The 25278-nt window shown below is 40.8% G+C and overlaps 1 protein-coding gene across 3 annotated transcripts in view; it reads left to right on the top strand.

Moving 5' to 3' along the window:
• Window positions 1-25278, top strand: part of CALCR (calcitonin receptor) — a 156013-nt gene that overhangs the window by 114068 nt on the left and 16667 nt on the right. For all 3 annotated transcript variants that reach the window (XM_026795262.2, XM_005480248.4, XM_014270548.3), the window contains exons 7-10: window positions 4369-4495; window positions 18616-18769; window positions 23646-23706; window positions 23809-23875. In XM_026795262.2, coding sequence (XP_026651063.2) covers window positions 4369-4495; window positions 18616-18769; window positions 23646-23706; window positions 23809-23875 — 409 coding nt within the window. The remainder of the gene's footprint in view (window positions 1-4368; window positions 4496-18615; window positions 18770-23645; window positions 23707-23808; window positions 23876-25278) is intronic.

Genomic DNA, 25278 nt, shown 5'->3' with positions numbered 1-25278 from the left:
AACCTGTCTGCTGTCAATTAGATGCCTCTGCCTCAACCACCAAACAGGAAGAGTAGTAAAAGATCAAGTCCACAACATCACCATCACCAAGAATGAGACTAGGAAACACAGGAAAATTAAATGATTGGACTTCATAGATTATAAGATTCTGTAAGATTGCAAACACCAAATAGGTGGATCCAAATACAGGCTGTGAATTCTGGTTATTTCCAAATCCAAAGAGGCAATTTGATGAGTGTCTATGAGAAAGCATCTTAATCAGCTACAGAGATAGCTAGAAACTCTGCTAAATGAACTGATGAATTCCTCTCCCATTGAAGCTGATGAATAGCACAAAACCATAGCCACAGTAATGCTTTGAGAAAACTGGAAAGAGCACAGTTTTATCTGATTTGGAATCCTGGTTTGAGTTCTTTGGGACAGTAAAGACAGGATCTGGTCGAATTAGGTATGCTAAATGGACCAGCAAGGTGACTCCTTGCAGCAAGCAAGGCAAGGTCAGCCTGTCTGACTCACTCTGAGCTCTGAGTCATGAGCAACGCATAATCTTGACTGGTCCCAGGCTGCACTGAAAGACTGGTCTTTGCAGTAGCCTTCCAGACAGTAAAACACCTCCTCCTCTCTTCCCTCCTCCGCTTCTCTTCCCCTGCCATGACTAAGCCATGACACAAAGGTTACGGGGAGAAGAGAGAAAGGAATTAAACTGAAGTGCTTCGTAATGGGAAGTCAAAGAGAAAACCGAACTACAGCCATAGGAAAGTGAGAATGAAGGTATGTGGGAGCAGAGCTCATGTAACCTTCAGCTGTTTTCTATCATCTGGCTATGACAGCAATAGATTATTTGACCTTCAGCTGAAGGGAAGCTGTCAATCAGACAGTCCATCAGATAGCAAGTGATGATTTCAGGACTGCATAATAGCCTTTCACTTTAGAGGCAGTTTGCAGGGATTGCAGTTTCCCACATACAAGTTTTCGCTGGCAGAGATTTATTTTCAGTTCACTTTTGGGTATCAAGATTCATAATGATCTGGCATCACAGATGTTGAAGTACTTTCAGAAGGGAATAATTGATCAGCAGTGATGAGCATCACTAAGCAATGCCAACTCATAACAGGAGAAAGTATAAATAGAGTGTCTAACAGCTTCACGTATTGTCACCTTATTGTAAGATTGCTATAACTGCAGAGTGACACCCCAGTATCTTATTTAATAAAACACAAAATAAAAATATACTCCTACCTCCAAATCACTTCCAATTGAATTTTTAAAACAAAGACATTTGTATAAAGACAGATGGGGAGTAAAACAAATCTATATTTGCCAGAATAATAGGTGGTGTGTTATGAATGCACCTGCAGTCTAATTGCTGCCAAGGCTTTCAAAAGGAGTTGAAGGGTAATGGATGAAAGAACATTTTGTGAATTTTTGGGGAGTTTTCCTCAGGGGCAAGGAAGGACATGGTACAAATAATTTGGTACAAATGGTACATGGTACAAATGAAAATCATTTGATACCTAAATCTTTGGGGAGGAGAGGAAAATAAGTGTCTAGGCATGAAAATCAATATTCTCAGTATTTATACATGAGAAAAATTGCAGATTCACAGAGCAGCTCTATGAGTAAAACATTCTAATTTTAATAGGGAGGTAGAGATAGCAAGAGTAAAGTAAGCGTGACTGTGAGTAGGTAAGAGAATCTGTCTGAAAAAGGAAATGTAGGAGACAGAATCAATATGAAACACAGGGGAGACAAGAAAACATAGGAGAGTGACACTCGAAAGGGACAATGGATAGAGGCTGGGAGATACAAAAAGCTCACAAGATAACTGGCTTAGTTATGCCTTCTTGCATACTGATTTATCAGAACCACACAGAATCACAGAATAAGTTGGGTTGGAAAGGACCCTAAAGGATCATCAATTCTAACTCCTGGCCCTGCATAGCACCATCCCCAAGAGTCACACCACGTGCCCAAGAGTGAAGCACAGTGGGGAGAATACAGAAAGATGGTGGGGACAATGCCAAGTAGCCTCCAAAAACATCACAAAGGAATTATTAATAACACAAAAAGGGCCAGGAAGAGAGCTAAAACAGGTCAGAGAAGGAAAAGATTGCAAAGATTTATCAAAACCAGCAGAAAGGATGAATCAAGGGTTTGCTTCCACTTTCTCCTCTTGGTGTAGACCAAGTCAGGCAGGTGTTGATGCCATTGTGATGGCAAATACTGAAGGTCAAATTAGAAAGTGAGGGTATGGAAATAAACACTAATACTGCAGGTGGATCTTTAACATGAGAGCTGTAATCAAAGTAAAAGGGGAATACTGAGGAAAAAGGAGGAGAAAGTAAAACTAAGAGAGGAAGGCAGGCAGGGAAAGAAGGCTGGGCAGTGATCAAAGGCAACAAGTACTGAAGGACAGTCCAATTGAATAGATGAATAAAACTTCCAAAAGTCAAGTAGAGCAGTGAGGAAGGACAGGAATGGGAGTTAAGACACACCTACCTGGCTGAAATTATCACAAAAGACTCCCTGTATCAGAAACCACATAGAAAGGCACCTCGAGAGACAAGGGTCTGCATTTCTGTGGCCAGGAGCTGAAGAGATGGTTACCAGTAATAAGGAAATCTTTTATTTCTTGGGAACAGAACTGATGTCACACCATTCCTGTTCCCAGGGCTGCCAAAGAAAGTGATAAGCACGTCATAGTGTCCCCAAAAAAGTGGGGTTGAGCGGCATAGTCAAAGTATTGTGATGGAGTAGGGGGAGAAAGGAAGACTCAGGACTGAATAAATATCACCAGAGCTTAGAAACAGAAAAAGAATATCAAGACCAGATTTGTGAGATTTGTGATGGGGACAGATACAGGTGGAGTAAGGACAAGAACATAGTGTTGCAAACTTAGCTCCAAAGAAGGGTCTGTTTTTTTCCAATATCATGTCCTACAGTGAATCAAACTGAAAGTTCATGAACCCAGCCCTGTATCTGGTGCTCAGTGTTTGCCAATAGCTGATGCTAAAGGAGGGCTATAAAATCAGGGCCAAGGGTACAGAGATACTCCACTTCTTAGCCACCAGGATCTGCATCTCATAGACATCCTGAACCAACAATGGTGACTTGATAAATAAAGAAGTCTAAAGAAATTATAAGCATTGCTGGATGCTGATAACCATAACCAGAAAGATAAGCTCAAGCTAAAGGTAGAACTCCATGCAAAGACTTGGAAAGTAGGTGTAAAGAAAACAAAAAATAAATGGCACATGACCAAGGGGCTAAAGAAGGGGAAAAAAGCAAGCAAGCAAGAAAAATAAGTAGAAAATAGTTCAACTGGCTAGATTAGCTCTCTCTTCAAAAAGAGAGTCCAATCTGCATTGGCCTCCACATGCAGAGGAAAAGAAAGCCACAGCCTGTGCTCCATTCCAGACTGCAAAAGACTCCTAGTCCTGAGCCTACCCCAGCAAGACAAAAATATTTCTTAGCTGTTCTTTACCAGCAGTTTTGTCTCCTTGCTCTCAGTGATCACTGGACAGCACAGCATTATCTAACAGCTCCATGACTGCCTTTCTGCCATCACCCTCTGTCAGCCTGGCACTATGCTCTGGGGCAAGGAGAGCTGCAGGGGCCTTTTCCTCTGCCTCAGGGATGGAGGAGGAGGTGACATGAGGATTTGGGTATGAATTAGAATTAGGAGATTGTTCAGGTCTGAACCTGCAGTCATGATTTGGTTTCATGAGAATTCTGAAAACTTCTCTTGTGAGGCTGTGCTACCTACAATAGCATCAATCCTACCTCCCCCAAAACCAGTGATTTAAAGAGATTTCTTCTCCTTCTGAGCAGGAAAACAACCCCCTCTGGTTTGGGATCTCAGCTGGAGTTAGAAATATGCAGGATACCAATCCAAATCCCCCTGTAATTTAAGGAGATTCCTGCTCAAATTCCCATCCTGTCTCACTACTAATTCCAGAAGTAGAGAATAATTTTCATCTGAGTATTTGAGAAATTGAGTCTCCAGGGAACAGTTCCTTATAAAGCAGTATTCCTGATATTCATTCCTTGCATCATGCGCATCCGAAAATTCTCAGGGTTCTGCTTTACCACTTAATATCTCAATTACCATGAATCAAAGAAAGGCACCAAGAGCTAAGAATGTAGCTGGATAGGTCTTTAGAACACAGTCTAAAAAGCATGTGGTGCTAAACAGGTGTAAAAACAAACTCAAAAGTTTTTCAGAGGTTATGGCCGCAATGCAAGGCATGTATTTTCCAATTATGCCTTGCCAAAAGACATTCTTGAGAGACTGTTGCCAGAAAGAGCTTGTTAAAGTGACATCAGAGGAAAAATACTAATTTACGACATGTGTTACATATTTTTCAGGAGCCTCAGCTGTCAAAGGATAACACTGCATAAGAATTTGTTCTTTTCCTATGTGCTGAACTCCATGTTTACAATTGCCCACCTCATTGCTGTCGTCCCTAACCCAGGCCTTGTAAAAAGGGACCCTGTAAGTACTGCATGACTCCTCTCCATCCTAACACCAACTAAAATCACTACGGCCCTGCCAAAACCTAGAATTCCCATTCCTCAGCTAATGATAGCCATCTGGGAAAACACACACAGAGGGTGCAGATTCTGAGAATTTCACTCAAAATTGCTCAGATCCTTCACCAAGCAATAAAAATCTTTGAATCTTGTACAAGCCCCAGACTTGCTCCAGCCAGCCCATCCATACAAGTGCCAGACCTCCACTGCTCCCAGCAATAACTACCTGATGATTCCCAGCAAAGCCCTGAGGTGATAGATGCCTTTGGTTACTGCTTGTCCTTCTTCACAAGCCACACACTGGGGAGGGACAGGATGGAAAGAGAGATGGCTTATTCCTACACAACACACAAAAAAGGTCTATTTGTTGCATTTTTTAACTTGGGAGGCAGTGAATCAAAGCATTATTTACCTACCTTCACTGCTCTTAGGTAGTGATACAAATCATGCCAGTCCTTCAGCTGATAAACAATGTGGCAGATCTCAGTCATCCAGCTCTGACCTTGCTCCCTAACCCAGCCATTACATTGTGCTCAGTCCTTGCAGCAGCCCCAGCCAATGTGAAATTAATGAAAATGTGGTAAGTTTCGTTTTAACACTAATCAGCTTGTATTCTAATAAGATCACTCAATTATAATTCAACCATTTATCGGCTCTAATTTCATGAAAGGAATTAAATATTAGTACCTGATATTGTCTGATCACGTGTGTCTCTCAAATGTGTGCTGATTAAGTAAGTTAATTAAAGCAGAAAATACATAGCCTAAAGAAAACATCACCAGTCTCAGAAACCATCTGGAGATTAAAAAATAGAAGAGCAGAAGAATAATTTAAAAATCACACATTTTGTTTCTCCTCATTGCATAGCATAATGCGTAGATAGCCTGTGCAAGAGGTGCAATGAAAATACACTTGATATTTGAAGACAAAAAGCTGGCAGATGATATCAGGCACCTAAATTGAAGTAAAATTAGTTACCTCAGGGTTAAGAATGATGCTTTCTGACAGCACAAATAAATGATCTGAAACTGTTTAAGCTGTTGAGGGCATGGGAAGGAGTCTTGTGTTTTAAGATTTCATTAAAAAACAATTGTTTAACAAAACTATTTGTCTAACAAAAGACACTATCTAGTGTCTTTTGGCCTGATCTTTACTGGAAGTGAAATCTCAACACCAGTGAAGTCAATGAAAAAGCTCTCAGAGGCTCCCATAGAGCCACATAGCCACAGAACAGGCTCCAGCCCACTGAGCATCCCATGATGATGTCCCCAGCCTCCATCACTATGCCACAAACAGCATAAAAGTGACACCAGTGGTTGTGTCTAGAGGCCACGGAGCCCCAAAGCAGTGCAGAGGTTCATGTACCACACTCAGCTCTCAGGTCCCTGCTCAGAGTATGAAGAGGAGCTTAAATGCTCAATATAGTCATGGAAATGACCCAAGCAGTGTCCTGTTAACAAAACTGGCTGCAGTTATTGGCTGAGTAGATGTTTTGATGAGCAAAGCCATTGCTTTGCAATTTCTTCTTCCAAACCAAATTTGCAAGTCTTTGACCCAGGAGTGAAAGGCTGTCTACAGACAGGGTACAAAACTTGGGGCCAGAAGATCTGGAGTCTCTCATTTTTGTCCCACCATCAAGTACAGATGAGGCTACAGTCACTGCTTGATCTTGCCTCAAATTCTAGATTTTCCTCCCAAAAACCAAAAAAAAGAATAAAAAGGAGGTGAGGTGACCTGCTAATACGTTCAAAGCCTTACTAGGAAATGTATTCTGTTACCTTAGTAACATAATAAAATTTTAGGTTTGTGATTGGGAAAAGAAAATTGACAGGAGCACATTTTTAACATATGATAAAATTACAGAAAATCTCTGTACAGAGTATATGAAGACTTAGAGGATTTATGTTTAAAATGCTAAAAAATTTACAAAAAATTCCATAATATTTTTATGCTGATGCCTATTATCAGAGAAAATGAAAGCTCTAGAGCTTGAGTTTTTCTACTTCCACTGCACCCTCTGCATTAACAAGACCATTTGAAGATTACTGCTTCTGACTTCCTCTAGTTTGCTGCACTTATCCATTTTCTACATGCACATCTTTGGAGCTTCACAGGTTCATGAATGTATGGCTCTCACATTGTATATACTCTATATATGGCTCTCTCCTTTGTATATACAGCAATACTGAAATGTGTAGATTGAATTTCAAGCAATCATGGGCATCACTCAGATAACAGCTAAATACTGAGATGAAGTTGCTGGTATTTATTCTACAAAATAATAAATGTGTTTCCACCCCAATAGTTCCTGCTTTTTTTTCCTGCCTAAAGTTTCACAATAGTTTTCAAATATGAAATGCCATGGGAAAATACTTGCATTTATTCATAATTTATGAGGATCTCAACAAATCCATACAACTTTGAAAGAAGAAAGGACAATCTCTGAAATAACAAGGAGAAAAGTCAGGAGGAGCAAGAGAGGAAATTCTTTCCTAACTCCAAGACAGCCCCATTCTCCCTGTGACCCAGGGAGAAATGACATGAGACAATCCAAAGCATCATTTACTTGAGGACAGTCTGTACCACATCCTCCTCACATTGCTGCTAAGAGTTAAATCCTTTGATGATCATTCTGCTCATGCAAAATGGTAAGTCAAACCACTTTTATAATAATCTTAACTGCTTATTTACTTCATGTTTTCTAGTTATACAATTTTATCTCTCTCTGTTTCTCTTTCTGTTGGATTAATCTGGATCTGAAACCATGGAAAAAAGGGATCTGAGTCCAGGTGGCCATGAAAGAAATGAAGAAGCAATGGACAAGGTTCAAAGACATTTAAACAAAAATAAACAGGACACATGTGTGAACACTTATTTACATATACTGAAAAATTTGACTGTTTTATCTGAACTAGGAACTGCATTAATTGTGCTATTACTGGAACTGCAATCATAGGAATAGATATCATCTATCACCTTCCTAAATGAGACTGACCCACAGCAGAAGGGTGATCTGTGGACAGCACATTATGTTCTCCAATAAAACCTCTTAAATAGAAATAAAACTCTTGCTGCCAAATCTCTCAATACAGTCTTACACATTAGATCTGTTATTTTCATTTTCTGTATTCCACAAGAGTAGTCATTTTAATACTCATACTGATGGGAGTAAAAGGAATCGACACCTAATGCCTGAAGGGGCAGCTCTGCCAATGAGAATCTGAGCAATTCATCAGCTCCATGGGCATCATATAAATATGCTTTTAGGTGGGGCTAAGTTTGGCCACAAATCAGTAATTTGTCTCAGTAATTAGAACCTCTTCCACAAAGGCTTTTAGAGATCTTACTGTAATTTTTTTTTCTCTTTCATGTTCTAGTAGAATGATCTGTTCTCTTCTTTCTGCAGGTTCTTCTGTAGCCTCTTCACCTTTCAGGTGGTAGTTTCACGCTTGCTTCTGCCATTGTATGGTGGGAAAGTTTGTATTTCCATTGCAGTTTTATAGAGGCCATGGCAAGGGCCAGTGCTCCACTAGTAGTTCCTAGGAGCCCTGTGTAGGATCTCATGCTATGGCAGAGAGTAAGGAGACAGCATCCATTCAGGCACACTCCCACTTCCAGGTCCCATCTCGTTGCCACACAGCTTCTTTAGGCCTTAAAGTATAAACAATCTGTACACCCTCTTACACGGGTTCAGTAGCAGACCTGGTATGCAAGAACGCAAAGCATTAAATTCTGTTTAACTATACACAGCATGATTTCATTTCCTCCTGGCAGCATCTGTAACTACCTCAGCCCTTGAACATGAGGAGTGAGAGGATGGAGGCTGTTTTTCCCTCCATGTGTAGATGTAGACACCTATTAAAGGTCTTGAGCTAGTTTACCACCCCAGCTGATGGTGTAGCACGCACTCGAGTCTCTGCAAGGAGCATATGGTCCCTTTCCCTTTGCAAGCAATTCACTAAGCTTGCTAACACTGTGGGCATGAGGCGGGATGACAAGGGGCACTTGGTTATCTGTACTGCCCAAAATCCAGCTCCTGGAAAAAGCAAGCCTTCTAAGCACTAAGATCTTCTAAGCATCTTACTGCTTTCAGCATTGTTAGTTAGACCAAGAGAGCACAAAAGCTGGTGCCCACTAACATTAAAATTTTAAAGCAAGGCCATAGAAGTAAAAATACTGAAATTTCTAGCTTTCTTGTGGACACAAGAACACTATAAATAATCTCTCCATTAACAAATTAAAATGAAAACCACAACTTCCCAATTGTGCTAGGTTTTCCTTCCTATCACAGTTACAGCAAAACTGTAGAAATAAAATACTGAGCTGTGTGGACAGCTGACAAGTATAAAAGAATAGTTACTGTGATTTATAGGGTTCCAAAATTGGTATTCACCTGTTCCCAAAGGAATAGAGAGGCAATGTAAGATAAGAAAGCAAAGAAGATTTGCTGCATTTTGGGGAAAATGTCAATTTGGGTATTTTTTACCATACAAATGTTATCTTCTCACCTCTTCTTGCTTTCATTTCCTGCTGATCTAGACTGGCAGAGAATGGGGGATTTAAAACATTTTTTTATCAAATGTGATGCTCATGAATTATACCAGTGAGGACAAATGGTAAAACTGCTGCTCCATGTGACTTATTTTCCTTAGTTGTTCCAGCAGTTCCCCTCATTGAGCAGACCTCCCTGGCAACAGCAAAGGTGGAGATCCACAAGGGAAAGGGGCACTTCAATCTTCTGAGTTGTTTTCATGTATTGTATTTGGGGTAGGGCTTCAGGAGGTGCTATTCTTGTTAAATTATTTGATTCCTTTTTCATGTGACTATTTCCACAGCTTTTCTGTCACTGTCAAAGCCTCTCTAAAGTCTTTTATCTTAGAACATCTATTCCTCCATCCTGCTTCCATTAGATTACTTATCCTCAGCATCCATTTTAGCCACCAAGGGGTGATACAGAGCCTGGGCATTTGTGAAATCAATAGAATGAGAGTAGGAACAGGAAGATTTGGCACTAATGTTGCAAGTTAGAGAGAAGTTATCCCCACTAAGAAGAATTTCTGAATTGAACAAAGCACCAAATCACATTGCTGAGGTTCACAGATGTGGTGGCTGAGTCCTGAGATGCAAGCAAGCACAGTTCCAATGTTCATGTGTCTGCAGAGGGGTGACCACAGAAGTCACAGGGAAAGGAAATTCCTACTCTATCTATCTGTGCCCTCATCCACAAAGAAAGGGAGACATGATAGCTTTCATGTAGCCCAATCCAAAGATTTTCATGTCAAAATAACTCAGACTCTATCAGATCCTGTGTACGGCCTCTTATTTAGGAACCTGAGTATCATTTCTTTCAGAAATGTGTCTCCAGAAAGAACCTTGTAATGCAAAATGCATTGTTGCCCAGAAACTGAAGGTATCAAATCCCAGAGCTCATTCCCAGGTTTTCTGTCCACATCTTTTCTGCTCAGGTGAGATAGACCTGCACTCAAATACCCAGAACAAGCCCAAACTTCAGGTGCAAATATCTGTGAAAAGTCAGATTTAACCTGTCGTTCTGCCTGGTCGTTACACATCTGCAACCTCTCTGGACCCGGAAGCTCTGCCGTTGTGGCAGTGAGAAATGAGCACTCCCAGCATAGTTGTTCCCAAAATCAGCAGAATCTCAGCATCCCAGCTCTTGCTGTCATTTTTTTTTGTTTAGCCACAGTGGAAAGCACACACTTTTGCTTTATGCAAAACAAGTGAATCCATTCCAGATTTGCTGGAATTCATGGCGTGTCTCCAGTACTGCTGCTCAAGAAAGGTGTGCTTACTTTACCCTCAGATTTGAGCTTAGCAGTCTCCAAAAGGAGACATCTTCCACAGTATGGAATTGTGTTTGACTTAGATGCCTTTTTGAGGCTTTTGTCATTTTTCCTTTTGGTCTTCCTAAGAGATAGGACAGATGACAAAGTGAAGATGACGTAAAAATTTGGGATAGTACCTGGGCAACCATAGGTTTCTGTCAATTGCACTGTCTCCAATGCGTCTGAGAGACAGAAGTTAAATAGATAATAATGTGCCATTAGTCCCTAGGCATAGAAATGTCAAGTAGCCACTCCTTAAATGTCAGATCAACAAGTGCAGATGCTAATAGTTGCCTTTTGATGGATTCTGTGTACACTGTGTGGACAAGGTGTACCCTAATGAATCTCTGTTTTACACTAGAAACATTCAAGGTGTCTCTCCAAGTTTTCCTTGCAGTATGCCTTTAAAAGGGTCTAACTGAAATGTGAGAAATTTGACTATGAATTGCCCAAAAATATTTTTCAAAATCCCTCAAAACATTGGATTCTTAAGAAAAGAATTCCCCTCAGAAGGATGGTACCATAATGTTTCCAAAACACAATACTGTCCCTGATACCATGCTGCCACAGTTATTTTCCTCACTAGGATTTGTCTGATGAAATGGCAGGGCTTCCTCTAGAGGCAGCTGTGTCTCAATCTGAGACAATTTACCTCACTCTAAAGCGGGTAGCTAAAACAGGTCAAGTGAATTAAATGCACTGCTCCTTCCTCTCCAGGGACTACATCATCCTGCACATATATACCATGCAGTCACATGATGCCCTTCAATGTGCAGACCAGCAGTATTGCCCATTTTCAGCCATGCCTCTGCTACCCTGTGTTTCTTGAAGGTATCTAAGACCAAACAGAAGGAGCCTGAATCAGAAGAGAAAAAAACAAATGAAAGAACATCAAAGTGCCTTTACAGATGACAGCCAAACATGTGGAATAAGGGTATGGAAGAAGAAACATGTAATGACTTTCAGTCATGACAGTAATGACTTTCAGTAGGAGTTAAACATCAAGAGGCTTGGGTTAGTCATGCCCATGACCTTTAAATTAAGTTGGCAGAATGAGCTATTGGCCAACAATAGGTCAGTTGTTTGGACAACTGAACTCCTTTGCTCACCATCTCACCTCTGAGTGGCTTATGCTTTCATACACCCTATTGACTGGCTTTGCAATTTTCTGGCATCACCTTGGCCCAACATCCTTTGAAGGATTGGCAGCTCTACCAAGCAGTAGATCACCCCAGGAAAGACACTGGAGCAGCATCTGAGTACATCTAGAGAATTAAAATACTCACAAACATTAAAGGTCGGACACGTCTTACATTTGGACACCTTCTTTGCAGACACATACAGCTGACCTAGTCACCCCAAGCTAAAGACAGACAAAGTTACATTCAGGGCTTATTTTACAAAGTTACATCCATCTGGCTTATTTTAGATATATCCTTTAGAATGAGGTAATTTTTACTATGATCTCCATCATCTCTATCATTATCTTTTGATTACAGGAGAGACAAATTGGGTGTCTATATTTGGTATCACGAATCCCAGTTGTATCATTAGAAAACTCCTGGAGCATTTAACTGAATCGTGAGTGGATATATCCATGTCATCAAAGTGTACCTCCTAGTCCCCAGGAAATGCTTTTGTAGGTCTGCACTTGACTGTTAGATATACTCCATGCAAACTTAAACTACCCTGGCTCAGGGCTCAATGCCCAGAGCTCAGCCATGCCTGGATGCAGATTTGAGTAACCTCTGCCTTGTCCTGTCCTCCTGTGCCTGGTGGCTCTTGCTCAGGTGTCATGGTAGAGGATAGGTGCTTGGAATAGCAGGAGCTCTTTACCCTTTTTGGCAGGGATTGCCTCTCTCCACTGGGAGAAGGTGGCAGCAGATCCTGTCCAAATGAACATCAGCTTGCACTGCCTTGTGCTATTTTTTTTTTATGCAGCCCTGCCCTTGTTTTCTCTCCCTCTTTACTGGCCTATCTGGTCTCCTCCATCAGCCAGGCTCATTTCTACAATGGCTCCCTGAAAAACTGCCTCTCTCTGGCAACATTGCTCACAAACCAAGCTGATAAAACCCCCTGGGAATGGTGAGGCTGTTTTTCTTTGCCTCACACCCTGTGTCACACGTGCCATCCTGCAGGTGAGGAGCCAGTGGCCACTGCACACTGAGACAGGGCCAGACGTGCTCTGAGAACCCCTCTGGCCCTGCAGAGCTCAAAGCTGCAGTCCAGGGACAACTATTGCTTCAGCAGCCAGGACTCAGGTATGTGCAGATGTAGCCTTATTATTCCTGTCCAGAATGTGTAAATCTACGCTGGATGCTTTGCTGTAGCATAGGCATGGACACACATGCTGTAAAGAATATCCCCTGGTGTTTAATTTCATATTTTGCTGTCTTGTAACACAAAACCTGGGAGATCTCTGAGAATTGTGTACATTTCCTTCTGTAAATTGTTAAAAAGTATATTAAAATGTTAATCTTCTTCCAAAGCCCAGTACGCCAGGTTTCTGACTGGAACAGAGTTTAATGGATGACTCATTGCAGATACATTGTATAATGGTATGATATTCTGATAGCCAGAGATTTACAGCTACAATACTTAGCACGGTCTTGCTTTGGAAAAAACTTTTATTGCTTATTTGTGTGACATATGGATACTTGGAATTTAAGAACATTTTCACAGAATAGTGTTCTAATAGTCAGAAAAAAACCACCATTTTTTAAGGCAGAGCAGTAATCAAACTTGAAGCTACTCCATTAAAATGCTAAGTTTAGAATGTTTGAGAATATATCGTATTGCCTTCAAACTGTATTTCAATAAATCATATCTGGCCTCCATGGCAAGCTGTAATCTCTTCGAGGAGGGTCCTTTGCTCTGCCATGCACTGGGGAGGTTTCCCAGAGGTGAAGAGGAACGAGGATAGTAAGGTCAAATATTATTTCCCTTCAAAGAAAGTGTACAGCTGTAGTGATGGCTCATATAGCTGGCTTGGACTAAAATTGATAACCTCAGCTGGTCTGTTCTCAGCAATTTATTTGAAATGTTAGTGGGACTCATTTCAATGGATAGTGAGCCTCGGAGAAGAAACGTTTAATTATGCATGCTGAGGGGCTTTCCCGTACTTGCTTTCCATAGGGCAGGCTCTCTGGAGTTGATAAGGACTGATGTAAAACAAAGACCTCCCAGCCTGCCACCCTGAACTCCTTTACCCAGGAGAGCACTGCAGGAATGGACACACATGGGAATCTGTGTGACTTTACAGTGCCAAAACAGAGTCAAGCCTTTTGCTCTGACTGAATTACTAGGACAACCTCCCTCAAACAATTAGCAGGTTTATTTCATATTAAATTTTGTTATTATCCATGAAAGTGTAGTTTTGGGGTTCATGCAGTTCAAGAGTTTTTACCAGACTCGCCCCAATGAGGGTAAGTGGTGCAGTCAATGGTGCAGTTTTCTGTCCATAAGCGATTAACCAACAACCAAGGAGAACCTTAACAGAGAAATGACAAGCACATGTGATGAGAGGCTGCTGGATTAGCTGAGGAGAGCACTATGCCAATTACATTATTGGGCAATTGCAGGGTCCTTCATAGAGAGATGGACCTTTGGGACTCCTTTGGCAGGACTGGAACATTAAAAGTGTTTATAACATGCCAGTATGCCCTGCAAAACATCATAGACACCGTTTCTATCTCTTTCTTGTAAAAGGAGAGTAAATTGTTTTATTTCTCCTCTAGGAAATATTCCAGAATCCTTTTGAAGTGCTTTTGTTGCATACTGCAGCTGTGGTGTTTACAAGATTTCCATAACTCTCTGCAAGATTTGGAAGTAAGAGAAATAGGACTGTACAGAGGAATACTGACTGTATTCCTATTGACCCCTTTTGCCCCTGAGTAATTAGGCCACAATCACTGCAGTCATTGGAGGTCGCTTTTATGAGGAAGGAAAATCAGCAGTAATGGACTCTTTTTTTTTCCTGGATGCTGTCCTGCAAATCTGTAGAGAACTTTTCTCAGTTTCTGTGCCCATTAATGCAGTGCAAACACGTGGCCAGAGGCAGACTCCTTGCTCTCAGACTGAGTTTCTTTCCACACTGCATTCTGCCAAAAGAGGTTCATTCTTGGCCATCCTTCCAGAAGCACAAAAGGAGCTGCATTTTTAAGGCTGACTTTGAGGGCTGGTAATTTTTTCCTGATAATTTTTCCACACTTACCCTTGCTATAGCCATCAACAGGTCAGTGCAGGACAGTGCTGTCTGTTTCCAGGCTGTCAAAAAGTGGAGTATTTGTTATTCCTTTGTTCAGGAGACCAACCTGAGCAACAGCTATGGGGCTGCACTAGATAGGACCTCTATTTCCTCTCAGCCTGTGCCGTTCATGAGTTAAAACCCACTAGCTTCAGTCACCTGCACACCGGGTTGCAGACTGAAAAGCTTTTAACTCCCATCGAGAGTGTGAAGGTGCTGAAATAATCCTTTCCTGGATTTCACTCTGCTGCATATTGTACAAGACCTAGCAAGGACAGAACCTCTGTCTCAAAGAACTTACAACATAACTTTTGAATTCAGCAGAAAATAAACTTCCTGCACATGTTTTTATCTCAAAGTTAACAGTCATAAAATCCTAGATCTTGGAATGGTTTGGCTGGAAGGGACCTTAAAGATCATCCAATTCCAACAGCCCTGTCGCGGGCAGAGACACCTTCCCTTAGACCAGGTTCCTTAGAGCCCCACTCAGCATGGTATTGAGCACTTGCACAAACAGAGTCTATAACCTCTCTGGGCACCCTATAAATTATAGATATCAGTCTTTATAGATTATAGTAAAGGTTTATAAATTATAGTAAAGAAAACAATCAGTTACAGAAGCAAATCTTCCACCTGTGCAATGCTTGATATCATCTTGCAGTTTTATTTTACTTGTTTCTGTAAAAATAAACACTATGTAAAACTTACTATTTTTGCTATTTTCCGAATTAAGATTAATGTACTCCAAGGTGTTGGTTGCATTTGTCTTGTTTTATTTTTACCAATCCAATTCTTATCAGTAAAATGTTCTCTTTTACTGAAAATTCTCTTTTAATTGCTCTGACCAAAGAAAAACAGGCTTTTTTATTGTAGGAGAATATTTCCATTGCATCACTTAGCCATAGCTAAAACACACTGCATTTGTTACCTGATCCAAAGCAGACTGATTTTTGTTTCCCTTTGAATAATATAAATATAACATCTTATCTCAATGCACTGTTGTGTTTAAACTCCTTATAATAACTTTTTCACATAAATTCTCAAATTAATGTGATGTGTGTGAAAGTATTAGTCATAATAATCTTTTATTCTTTGCCAAGGGTTTTCTTACTTCTCTAACTTGTTACATCAGAAGTTATTAAGTTCCTCAAGAGTCATTTGTTGTCTGCATGTCCATTGCTCTAAAGGCTAAGTAAAATATTTCATTTTTGAAGCCACAAGTCATAGTTCAGGTGGAGGGTGCACAAAAGAAAGAAATGTTGGGAAATGAAGCAAATGGAGCTTAGTTCTACAGCTGTCAGGGAATGTTTTTACTATGTTTGAGCTACAGACACAGCTCCAGCAAACACTGGCTTGGTTCTAGTGGAAGGTGTGTTCAGTCAGTCTCTGCTCAGAGGGCTGGTGAGCAGTGCACACAGTGAAGGGGCAAAGAGGAGCAAGGATCCTCCACAGCCACCTTCCTTTCAGTTGGACAGTATGAAACAGGGAAAGAATTAAGTCAAAATGACACACTTGAGAAGTACCATGGATTTTATTGCAGAACTCACCATCTGTGCTCATCTCCTCCTCTAGTTGTTCCTAGAGCCCAGGTGTCTGGATGGAATGATGGGATAATTTGGCCCTGGGAAGAGCAGGACCAGCCCATGTGCATCATGCAGGCACCCTGAGTCATTCCCACTGAAGCCATGAGGAAAACGATGCCTTGAGCTCTCAGGTGGCCCCTCTGACCTGCAGCTCCTCCTTGGAGACCTCCACAAGGGGACACAGTGCTGGCCCAGCGCAAACCTCAGGCACAGAGAACTGCTCTGATGGCTCAGGAAGTTTGCTTACATTTTAGAGGCCAGGGTGTCTGGCTGATGCCAAGGAGGGCACCTGAATCTGTGTGCAGACTGAGGGAAGTGCCTGCAAGGCAAGGCAGCCCTTCTAGGGATGGGATGGGTAATAAGGGGAGAAGGGAAAAAGGAAAGCTGCCAGCTAGGAGGCTGCATTGAGTGTGGGCTGGGAAACAAGGCAAAAAACGTATTGACCCAGATCTCTGAAAAACAATCCAGGAATCATATAAGACCCTTAATGAGCACCTTTGCTCACAGAAAAAAGGAGCAAATACATCCTCACTTATAATTTGTTTTGGTGGTGGTGGTAGTGGTGGCTGACTTTGTTAGGTTGAGCTCAGTATACAACCCTTTTTGGACACACTTTTAAGAACTATTCAGCCACAGTGCAGAATAAAGATGTAACAGTCTGTTCTGTCCTGCATGGTAAGAATACATGAATTGCTAGGAAATAAAAACCAATTCTTTACACTAATCTTGTCAGAACCCTATATCCTAACCTATCAATAAACCTATATTTTCATGAACACCAACCTGAGCTGCAAATATTGAGACAGAATGAAATACACGTTTGGACAATTAGGAATTGGGAACAGAAGGTGGTGGACAGGAGACTGAGAAGAATTTCTGATCCAGAGGGGCAGTCCAGACAAATGGAAAATATGCAGTCCCCTATCTGCTGAACTGCAAAAGTGATTCTTGAAAGAGACAAGTGAATCTTAATGACATCTTGTGCAGCACAGGTACACAGCTTGGAAAGCATCTGCAGAAGTTAAGGGAAATAGTTATTCTCCTGCGGCCACAGATGGTGGCTGTTACTTTGCTATCACTGCTGTGACCTCAGATTTCCTGGCAGCATGTGGTGCTCCCCAGAAGCAGTGGGTCTCCGCCAGCACAGCAATGCCTGCCACTCCTCCTGGCCCTCCTGGGTTGTGGTGACCAGAAAGTCCAGGAGGGCCTCACTGCCATCCCTACAAAAACAATGGAATTGAGACCCATTCAGAAGAGGAGCAGCATCATCCTCACCAGCTGGCACTCCAGTAGTGGACACAACATGGTTCCCTCCATCATCTGCCCACTGATTCCCAGAAATGTGCAGCCACAATCCCTTGTCAAGGTCTCTGTCTGCAGCCTTGTCTGAACCATGCATGGGAACCACTTCACCAGCTCCATTTAGTTCCACGTGTCAATTTGTTATTTCATCAAAATAGAGCAAAGCTGTGGCCTCACAAAGTGGCAATGACAGTATCCCTGGTACCCTACAAAGAAAATCTCTGCTGCCACAAAAGCTTGCACTTTCCAAAACAATTGTTCAGAGCTGGGGGCTGTTTAAAGCATAAATGACTTTGGCTTAGAAGAGAGCCTTGAAAAAACTTAGAAAAGCTTGATCAAAAGCAAGTCATCGAAATTGGAGCTCAATGTTAGTCTTTTTCACAGCCCTCCTTTGACCTATAGAACAAGTGGCCAGATTACAGAGTTTTTCAGGAAATATTTTAATTTTTGGTATTTTTGGAGTGCTGTTATCATAATTCTCTTCTACTTTGTGAGGACATTAATTTATTTTAATTTAATTTACAGAATCACAGAATCACTAGATTTCAAGAGCATCGAGTCCAACCCATGCCCCAATACCTCAACTAAACCATGGCACTGAGTGCCACATCCAGTCTTCTTTTAAACACATCCAGAGATGGTGACTCCACCACCTCTCTGAGCAGACAATTCCAGTACTTTATCACTCTTTCTGTAAAAAACTTTTTCCTAATATCCAACCTATATTTCCCTTGACACAGCTTTAGACTGTGTCTTCTCATTCTGTCAGTTGCTGCCTGGAGAAAGAGGCCAACCCCACCTGACCACAACCACCTTTCAGGGAGTTGTATGGAGTCATACAGTCACCCCAAGCCTCCTTTTCTCCAGGCTAATTTAATTTAATTTAATTTAATTCATTTAATTAAATTTAATTCCTTTAGTTCATCTCATTTATTAAAGTTTGAAATCCTTCTCACTGATAGGTGCTGAAAAAAACCCCAAAAACCAGAAAGAGCTGGGAATTTTTGTTACCCTTTGCTTTCTTATAGCCTAGTAGTAACATTTGTCTTCGCCTACTTAAATGCAAAATGCTGGTCAAGTGTGTGACTTTCTCTCATTTATCTAACAGGTGAGCTGCAAAGTGCTGCAATTCTTTCATCAGTACATGCTGGGCTGCAACTACTTCTGGATGCTGTGTGAAGGCATTTATCTCCACACGCTGATCGTGGTGGCAGTGTTTGCTGAAGAACAGCGTTTGCACTGGTATTACCTCTTGGGCTGGGGTATGTATGCTACCATCTGTAGCAGGATGGTCAGTACACTCAGATTTTTGAATTCTTCTAGCACTTATGTATCACTTATGATCCAGTTAATATCATTAGATCATGGCTTAAGACTGAGTTCTTGGACTCTTAATTTGAGAATATAGTTACATGGGCTTAGAAACTTACAAAAAACTGCACAAAAAAGTATTTTTTATTTGCTGCATGTTGGGATTTGCAGAAAGAAGTGCTTATGCTCTGTTAAGGAAAGCTATTGGAAGAACATATTTCTATTCAAGAATTTATCTTTTCTGAAAAAAATAGATGTTTATTTTTGTCACATATATACAAAAACATGAATGTGTGACAGTACCTATAAAGTATAATTTTCCTGGAATCAAGAGGAAAGATCGGTGTTTGTGTCTCACAAAATGAAGAAATTACAGCCTACAAAGAGGAAGCAGAATTTCTCAGGAAGTGAATCCAGTATCAGATACATTTTGGCATATGTTGTTTTAAAGGAAAAAATTTTATTTTACCTACTGAGAAGGGAATGGCTTTGCTGTCAGGACTGGTTTTGTCAAGCAGCATGTGGTCATATGCATCCTGCTCAAGGAGCCATGACTAGGTCTGGTTCTTCATCTCCAAATATGCATTCTCTTCTGTTGTCTATTTTCCTAAGGGACCCCTTGCCTTTTTAGTGGGTAGCAGCAGATATTTTTCCTTTGGACTATCTGGTCCAATAAAAGACCATATAAATGTAATCAGTATATTACAATGAATCTTTTACATTTAAATCACTATTTTAAATCTATTCTGTATAAATGTTGACAGAAAATCAATATCAAGAGCTTTCTTCCAATTTGGCAACCATGAATCTCTGGCCTCATTCCAATTTCTGGTAAGGCAGCTCCCCTACCTTGAAACCACTGGTGCAGCAAAGCAGCAAATAATGGACCTTTACCATTGTCCCACTGCACAGACACTGCACTGGCTTAAGCAGACACAATTTATTCTATATTTGCCATCCTCTTTGGTGAAGAGAATTTTTCAAGATTATTTCATTTACAGCAGGAAAATAGAAAAATACCCCTATTGCTTAAACCAATAAAAATGAGAAATTTTTAGATTAGATAAGTGGATAATTAGATAACTAGGTAACTAGATCAGAGGAAAATTACCCAGTTCTATATGTTCTGAAGAAATTTAAAACACTACCTTCAGACACAGGTTAGGTATCCAATATTTGATCCTAAATGGGCAGTAACAGCAAAGTTATCCCCTGTCTGGATTTTCATTTTAAAATCTGATCATTTACTGTCCCCTTTTGATACAAGGCTTAGTGCTCGCTGGATACCTACATTAGATAACAGGAAAATTAACATGATTTTCTAGTACATATACTTTGTAGTGTCAGATAGCAGACTCCAGGCAAATAATAATTTGTCTTTGATGGTTTTTGTTTGTTTGTTCGGTTTTCCTTAATGAGAACACCAGCATGCACTCTTTTTTCTTAAGAGAATGGCATCTTTTCTAAGAGAGGCACTTGTAATGCTTTCGGAATTATAAGTATGTGAAACATTATCATCTCCTAAATGAAGACAACCTTCCTGAGGAGCCCTAAATCCACTTAGAGCTTCTGAACCATGCCAATCCAAATAGCTGAGTCCTCTTGGAGCAAGAAGCTGTGCTATCACAAAAATCTCATAGCTCAGAATATTTCAATATAAAAAGTCTCATAGGGATGTGAAACAGCAACCCAATGTGACGAGTCATTTTAAACATTTGCTTCCAGACAAAGCTTTTTCATATCTCACAAAACAAGGCTTCCCAAAATAGTGTCACTCCCTATCCAATTGTGGAAGAGCAATACGGTCATGGACATAATATTTTTCTGGTGCCATTCAATTTAGGCAGTGCAATTTAATGCACCTGTGACATCCAGCCTGCAATGAAAGTTAATGAGCCTGCTGTAGTAGTGCTGAGAATGGCACCAGCAGCACAGTGGGGAATTCAGTGGAGCTACCTGATAAGACACAAATCAGTGTCTGCAGATCTGCCCCAAAAATAAAGAGGGTAGTGGCAGTGGCAATAAGGTGCTGATATCTTGAGAAGGAAACAGTTATAAATAATGGACATAACTCTTGACAATGGTGTCTGCAGCCATTTTTATGAAACTAGATTAATACTTCCAAAAAAAAAAAAAAGAAAAGAAAAAATAAGTAATGATTAGCACCTCCTAACTTAAATAGAAATATTATTAATAGCAAAATGGTCTGATTATAACAATCTGGTTATCCCTTAAGTTTGCATGAATCATTGTAATTCCACTGATTCCAGAAGGAGTAGTAACACTGTTTAACTTTAAACATCCATCTATGTTAATCAATGGATAGAGACACGTTTCTCCAAAGGGCAATGCAGAGGAACCAGAGGAGGCTGTGCTCTGAATTACAATTCAAGAGATCAAGGCAAATGTCCAAAACAAAGTTACTCATTATTCATTGCTCTTGCTAATCTCTATGCAAGAAGATCTGGCCTACTTTATTTGGAAAACTACTAATGACATTTTAAAAATAGCTTTATAAGAAAAATAAAAAATCTGAGCAAATATAAGAAACATCTACAAAAGGTTTGAGGTGACTGAATGGAATCTGGCATGGGCAGATGTATTTCAAGGCTGATGCCATCAGCTGACCCCTTCTCTGGGAATCATTGCTGAGGATGTCATTTCTCATTCGTTATTGTTTCACTGGGTCAGGAAATCACCATTAGGCAGGACAGTGAAATAGTATCAACTGTGTGCAACAGTACAGCTCACTCTGGCCGCTTCAGGCAGCTTCACCCACATCAAAGTGTAAAGGGAATCATTTGTTTGGACAGTGCTGAAACTGCAGTGCCTTCCAAATGGTGCTAGGAATAGTGACCTTATTGCCAGTTTGTGCTGTAAAGGACCTGGCATGACCTAAAGGGATGTGTCCTACCTGTTCCTGGGATGGCTGGGGACCTTCTCTGCATTATTCACTGCTCACCGTGTACAGGTGGGACTCATACATGTAACCACGACCCCACAGTCTTTGATGCTCCACTTCTCTGCTCCTCTCTGCTTTTTGGCCCTTTACAAGAGCAGCACTTAGCCCTAGAATAGCCCATCCAGCCTGCAGCTGGAAACCTGAGCTTCAGAGGGTCATGGGCTTCTCAGCCTGTAACTGGCTAACGAAGGCTTTCCACAGCATTCTTGAGATTTGCTTTGGAGTTTGTTGAGCCAAATATCCCAGGCTAATGCATTTAGCAGAGGAAAAAAGCTCTTTTGACATCATGAAGCATGTTTTACTTGCAATACTCCAGGCCACAGTTTTCAGCTGAAGAAGTTTTGCTATTAGAAAGGCCCCTTAAAAATTGCATTTCAATCTTCTAACAAAACTGGCCCAGACTTGCTCCATTTCCCAATCAAAACGATTTTCTCAAGCTGTCAATCCCATCAACTCACCCTGAGGTCATAATCTCCTTTCTTTTTATTCTGAGCTTTTTGTTGTTTTGCTGTGCATCATCACCCAAAAAGGTAATTCTGCAGCCAGAGGCCTGGGAATCACTTTCTAAAAACATACAAAAGAGAAAACAATCCAGTTTGTTCTCCCACAGCTTCATTGTCCTCCCAAGGTAAATTGCAATGAGAACTCTTTTTGTTGGCAATAGAGTAAATAGCTAGTGCTTAAAAACATTTGAAAGCATAAGAGTGTCTTATTTATGTATCTTTGGACCTTGTTTTCACTCCCCACAATATGGTTAAGGATCCTCCCTCTCTTCTAAATATGAAACCACTAACATGTGAACAAAACAGGAGCAGTGTTTTTTTAATCCCTCCATGATTAATCATGGTATCAATAGGATATTTTCACACATTTTAATTTGTAATTGTAGAATATCCAAAGCTCAGTAGAAAGGTCAGTGGTTCATAGAGAACAGGCAGCAGTAGCAGCAAAGGTGTGTGCCCAATGCTCTGCACAGGACAGACAAGGCAGCAGATCATGTCCAGCTCCCCAGTTCCAGGCTTCTAGCCTATTGGAAAGGGACATGACATTTAAGCAAGCTGAAGGGAAATGAAAAGGAGTGGACCAGATTGTTACTCTCAGTGTCAGGCTGGAAATAAGAACCTGAGCTTTCCATTTTGTTAAGCATGGCATGTTGCCTAGCCCAGTGCAAATTTCCTCCCATCACCTCCCTGCCAAAGCCTCCTCTGAGGTATCACGGATAAGTCAGGATATGTGGATTTATGGTAGTCACAGCTCTTCTCCCTGTTGAGATAAAGCTGCATGGAGTGGGCTTGGCTGCACAGATGCTGAGAACCTACAGAGGATATCACAAATTCCCATCCCCCAAAAACCTCCTCGCTCCAAACACTTTCTCATGCCATTGGCTCCAAAAGAGAAACTCTTCACTCTGTTCCTTATTGCTCCATGATCTGGCATGCAAGTCAATGTGCCTCTCTCTTGCTCAACAGTTATTTACATGCCTTTAACAAGTGTACCTGGTTTCCTGAGAGAAGACTCCTCTGAGAACAGAATGATCCCTACATCCTTCCCACACTCCCTGCTCACACCCTTCTCTGCAAAAGCCACAGCAGTGCAGGGGAGCTGGGCAGCAGCTTTGAGACACCCCAGGAGAGCATGGTCTGTGGGTTTTGCTTCTCCTTTTTGGCCTGCCTTGAATGTTAATCCCTTTTGTATCTCATCATTGAGGTGTTGACAGGATCTGGGTGTGATGGAATAGGTTCTTTCCTGAAGGATGTAATTTCACATCCAGACATTTTGTGAACAAGAGACTTGTTAGTGTGTGACACACATGAAATTCAAGCTATACACATACCAAAACTGATCTATAACTTTAATCATTTCAGGGTTCCCTTTAGTGCCAGCATCCATTCATGCAGTTGCAAGAGCCAGATACTTCAATGACAAGTGAGTAGCACGTCTGTTTTTGAAGGAATTTAGCATTATTTAGCTATGCAGCAAATTTTATTCAAGTTAATAATGAATGTTAATGCTGTATTTCCCTTCCAGCTGCTGGATGAGTGTTGACACACACTTGCTTTATATTGTTCATGGACCTGTAATGGCAGCTTTATTGGTAAGAATATTGTTTGTTATCAACAGTATAAATAAGTATTTTAAAATTATGCTAACCCAAACAAAATAGAAGCTTCTGTACTATAAGTATTTTGGTCAAAACCCAGAACTAACTAGAGGTTTTCTCTACTCAGTGTTACAAAGGACAGGCTCACAACCCTTTTTTCCTGTGGGACTTGGGAGGAATACACTGCATTTATGAGACATCAATCATTTAACTGTACCTTAGCTGGGGTGAGCTGGTTGCTCTGCATGGGTTCTTCTGGTTACTGAGCTGGTATGTTCCAAAGGTAGGGAGCTAAAAGAATCCAGGGAAATAACTCAAACTGTGCTGTTTGAGTAGGAGGACAAGATTCCAAGTGCAGTTTGGCAATGTGCACACATACAGCATCTGGTGTGCCAGCTGGGCATGGTAACCCTGACCTTCCTGACAGGTGCAGAACAGGTTTTGCCCAACCCAGCCCCAAGCTCATGTGATTGTGTCACCCAGGAAGCACTTTCATCTTTTTATCTGCTCTTACTTGCAAACACCTGCACGGATGTACCTGCAATAATTGCCTCAGAGATCAAACAATAGCGCAGCGAGTACTTGGAAAACTTTGAATAAACAACTTTCCATATAATAGCTGAATAAACAAAGTCTTTCTACCCTTTCTGGAGAAGCAGTCTTTAACATCAGCTATATGAAATAGCCCATCCTTCCCTGCCTTATAGGCAGTCTGTTGGTCCCATAGAATCACATTTTTTGTGGGTTTATTGGTTCAATCTTGACTGTATCTCCTACTGTAATGTCAATTACCATCTGAGAAAATCCACTTAACCTTTATTTTTTGTCACTGTGATCCCAGTCTTTATATCTTGCCACAAAAAAAATATAAGCACGCATTATGGAAAAATAGCAATCTTTAGCTATTTTCAAAATAAGATATTATTATTTCTATATTGTGCTTATGTCAATTCCAGTCGTATTTTTCTTGTGAAGATGTCAATGTCTACAGTATATCCTGCATGACTTGCTACCAAAAATCCCATTGCAGCAGACTGATTCAGAAGAGCTGAGGGTTTTTAACTTTGTAAAGTCTTTCTTTGACTTTTTACAGTTACTTTCAGAAAATCTAAAAGTGAAGGTTAAGCAGAGTGAGTGAAGTCAGAATAGGATGGAGAATAAGGTTTAGATTTAATGTTGACTGGGAGCTCAGAAGTAATTTATTATTCCTCTTTTCTAGTAGAGCACAAATGTAAAACAGTTGAAAGGTCTCCCAGTGTAGTTTAGAAGTGATGAAATGTTTTACCAGATCTTGCTGATTCACTGTTCTGAAAAAATTCAACTGAAATTTCTGGTATATATATATATATATATATATATGTGATTTTGAAGTCTTGAAATATCTATGGAAGTTATAC

This window comes from Zonotrichia albicollis, chromosome 1 (genome assembly GCF_047830755.1).
Source record: "Zonotrichia albicollis isolate bZonAlb1 chromosome 1, bZonAlb1.hap1, whole genome shotgun sequence".
Taxonomy (NCBI): Eukaryota; Metazoa; Chordata; class Aves; order Passeriformes; family Passerellidae; genus Zonotrichia; species Zonotrichia albicollis.
Note: the sequence above shows the minus strand (reverse complement) of the source record. Positions and strands in the feature narration are given on the sequence as shown.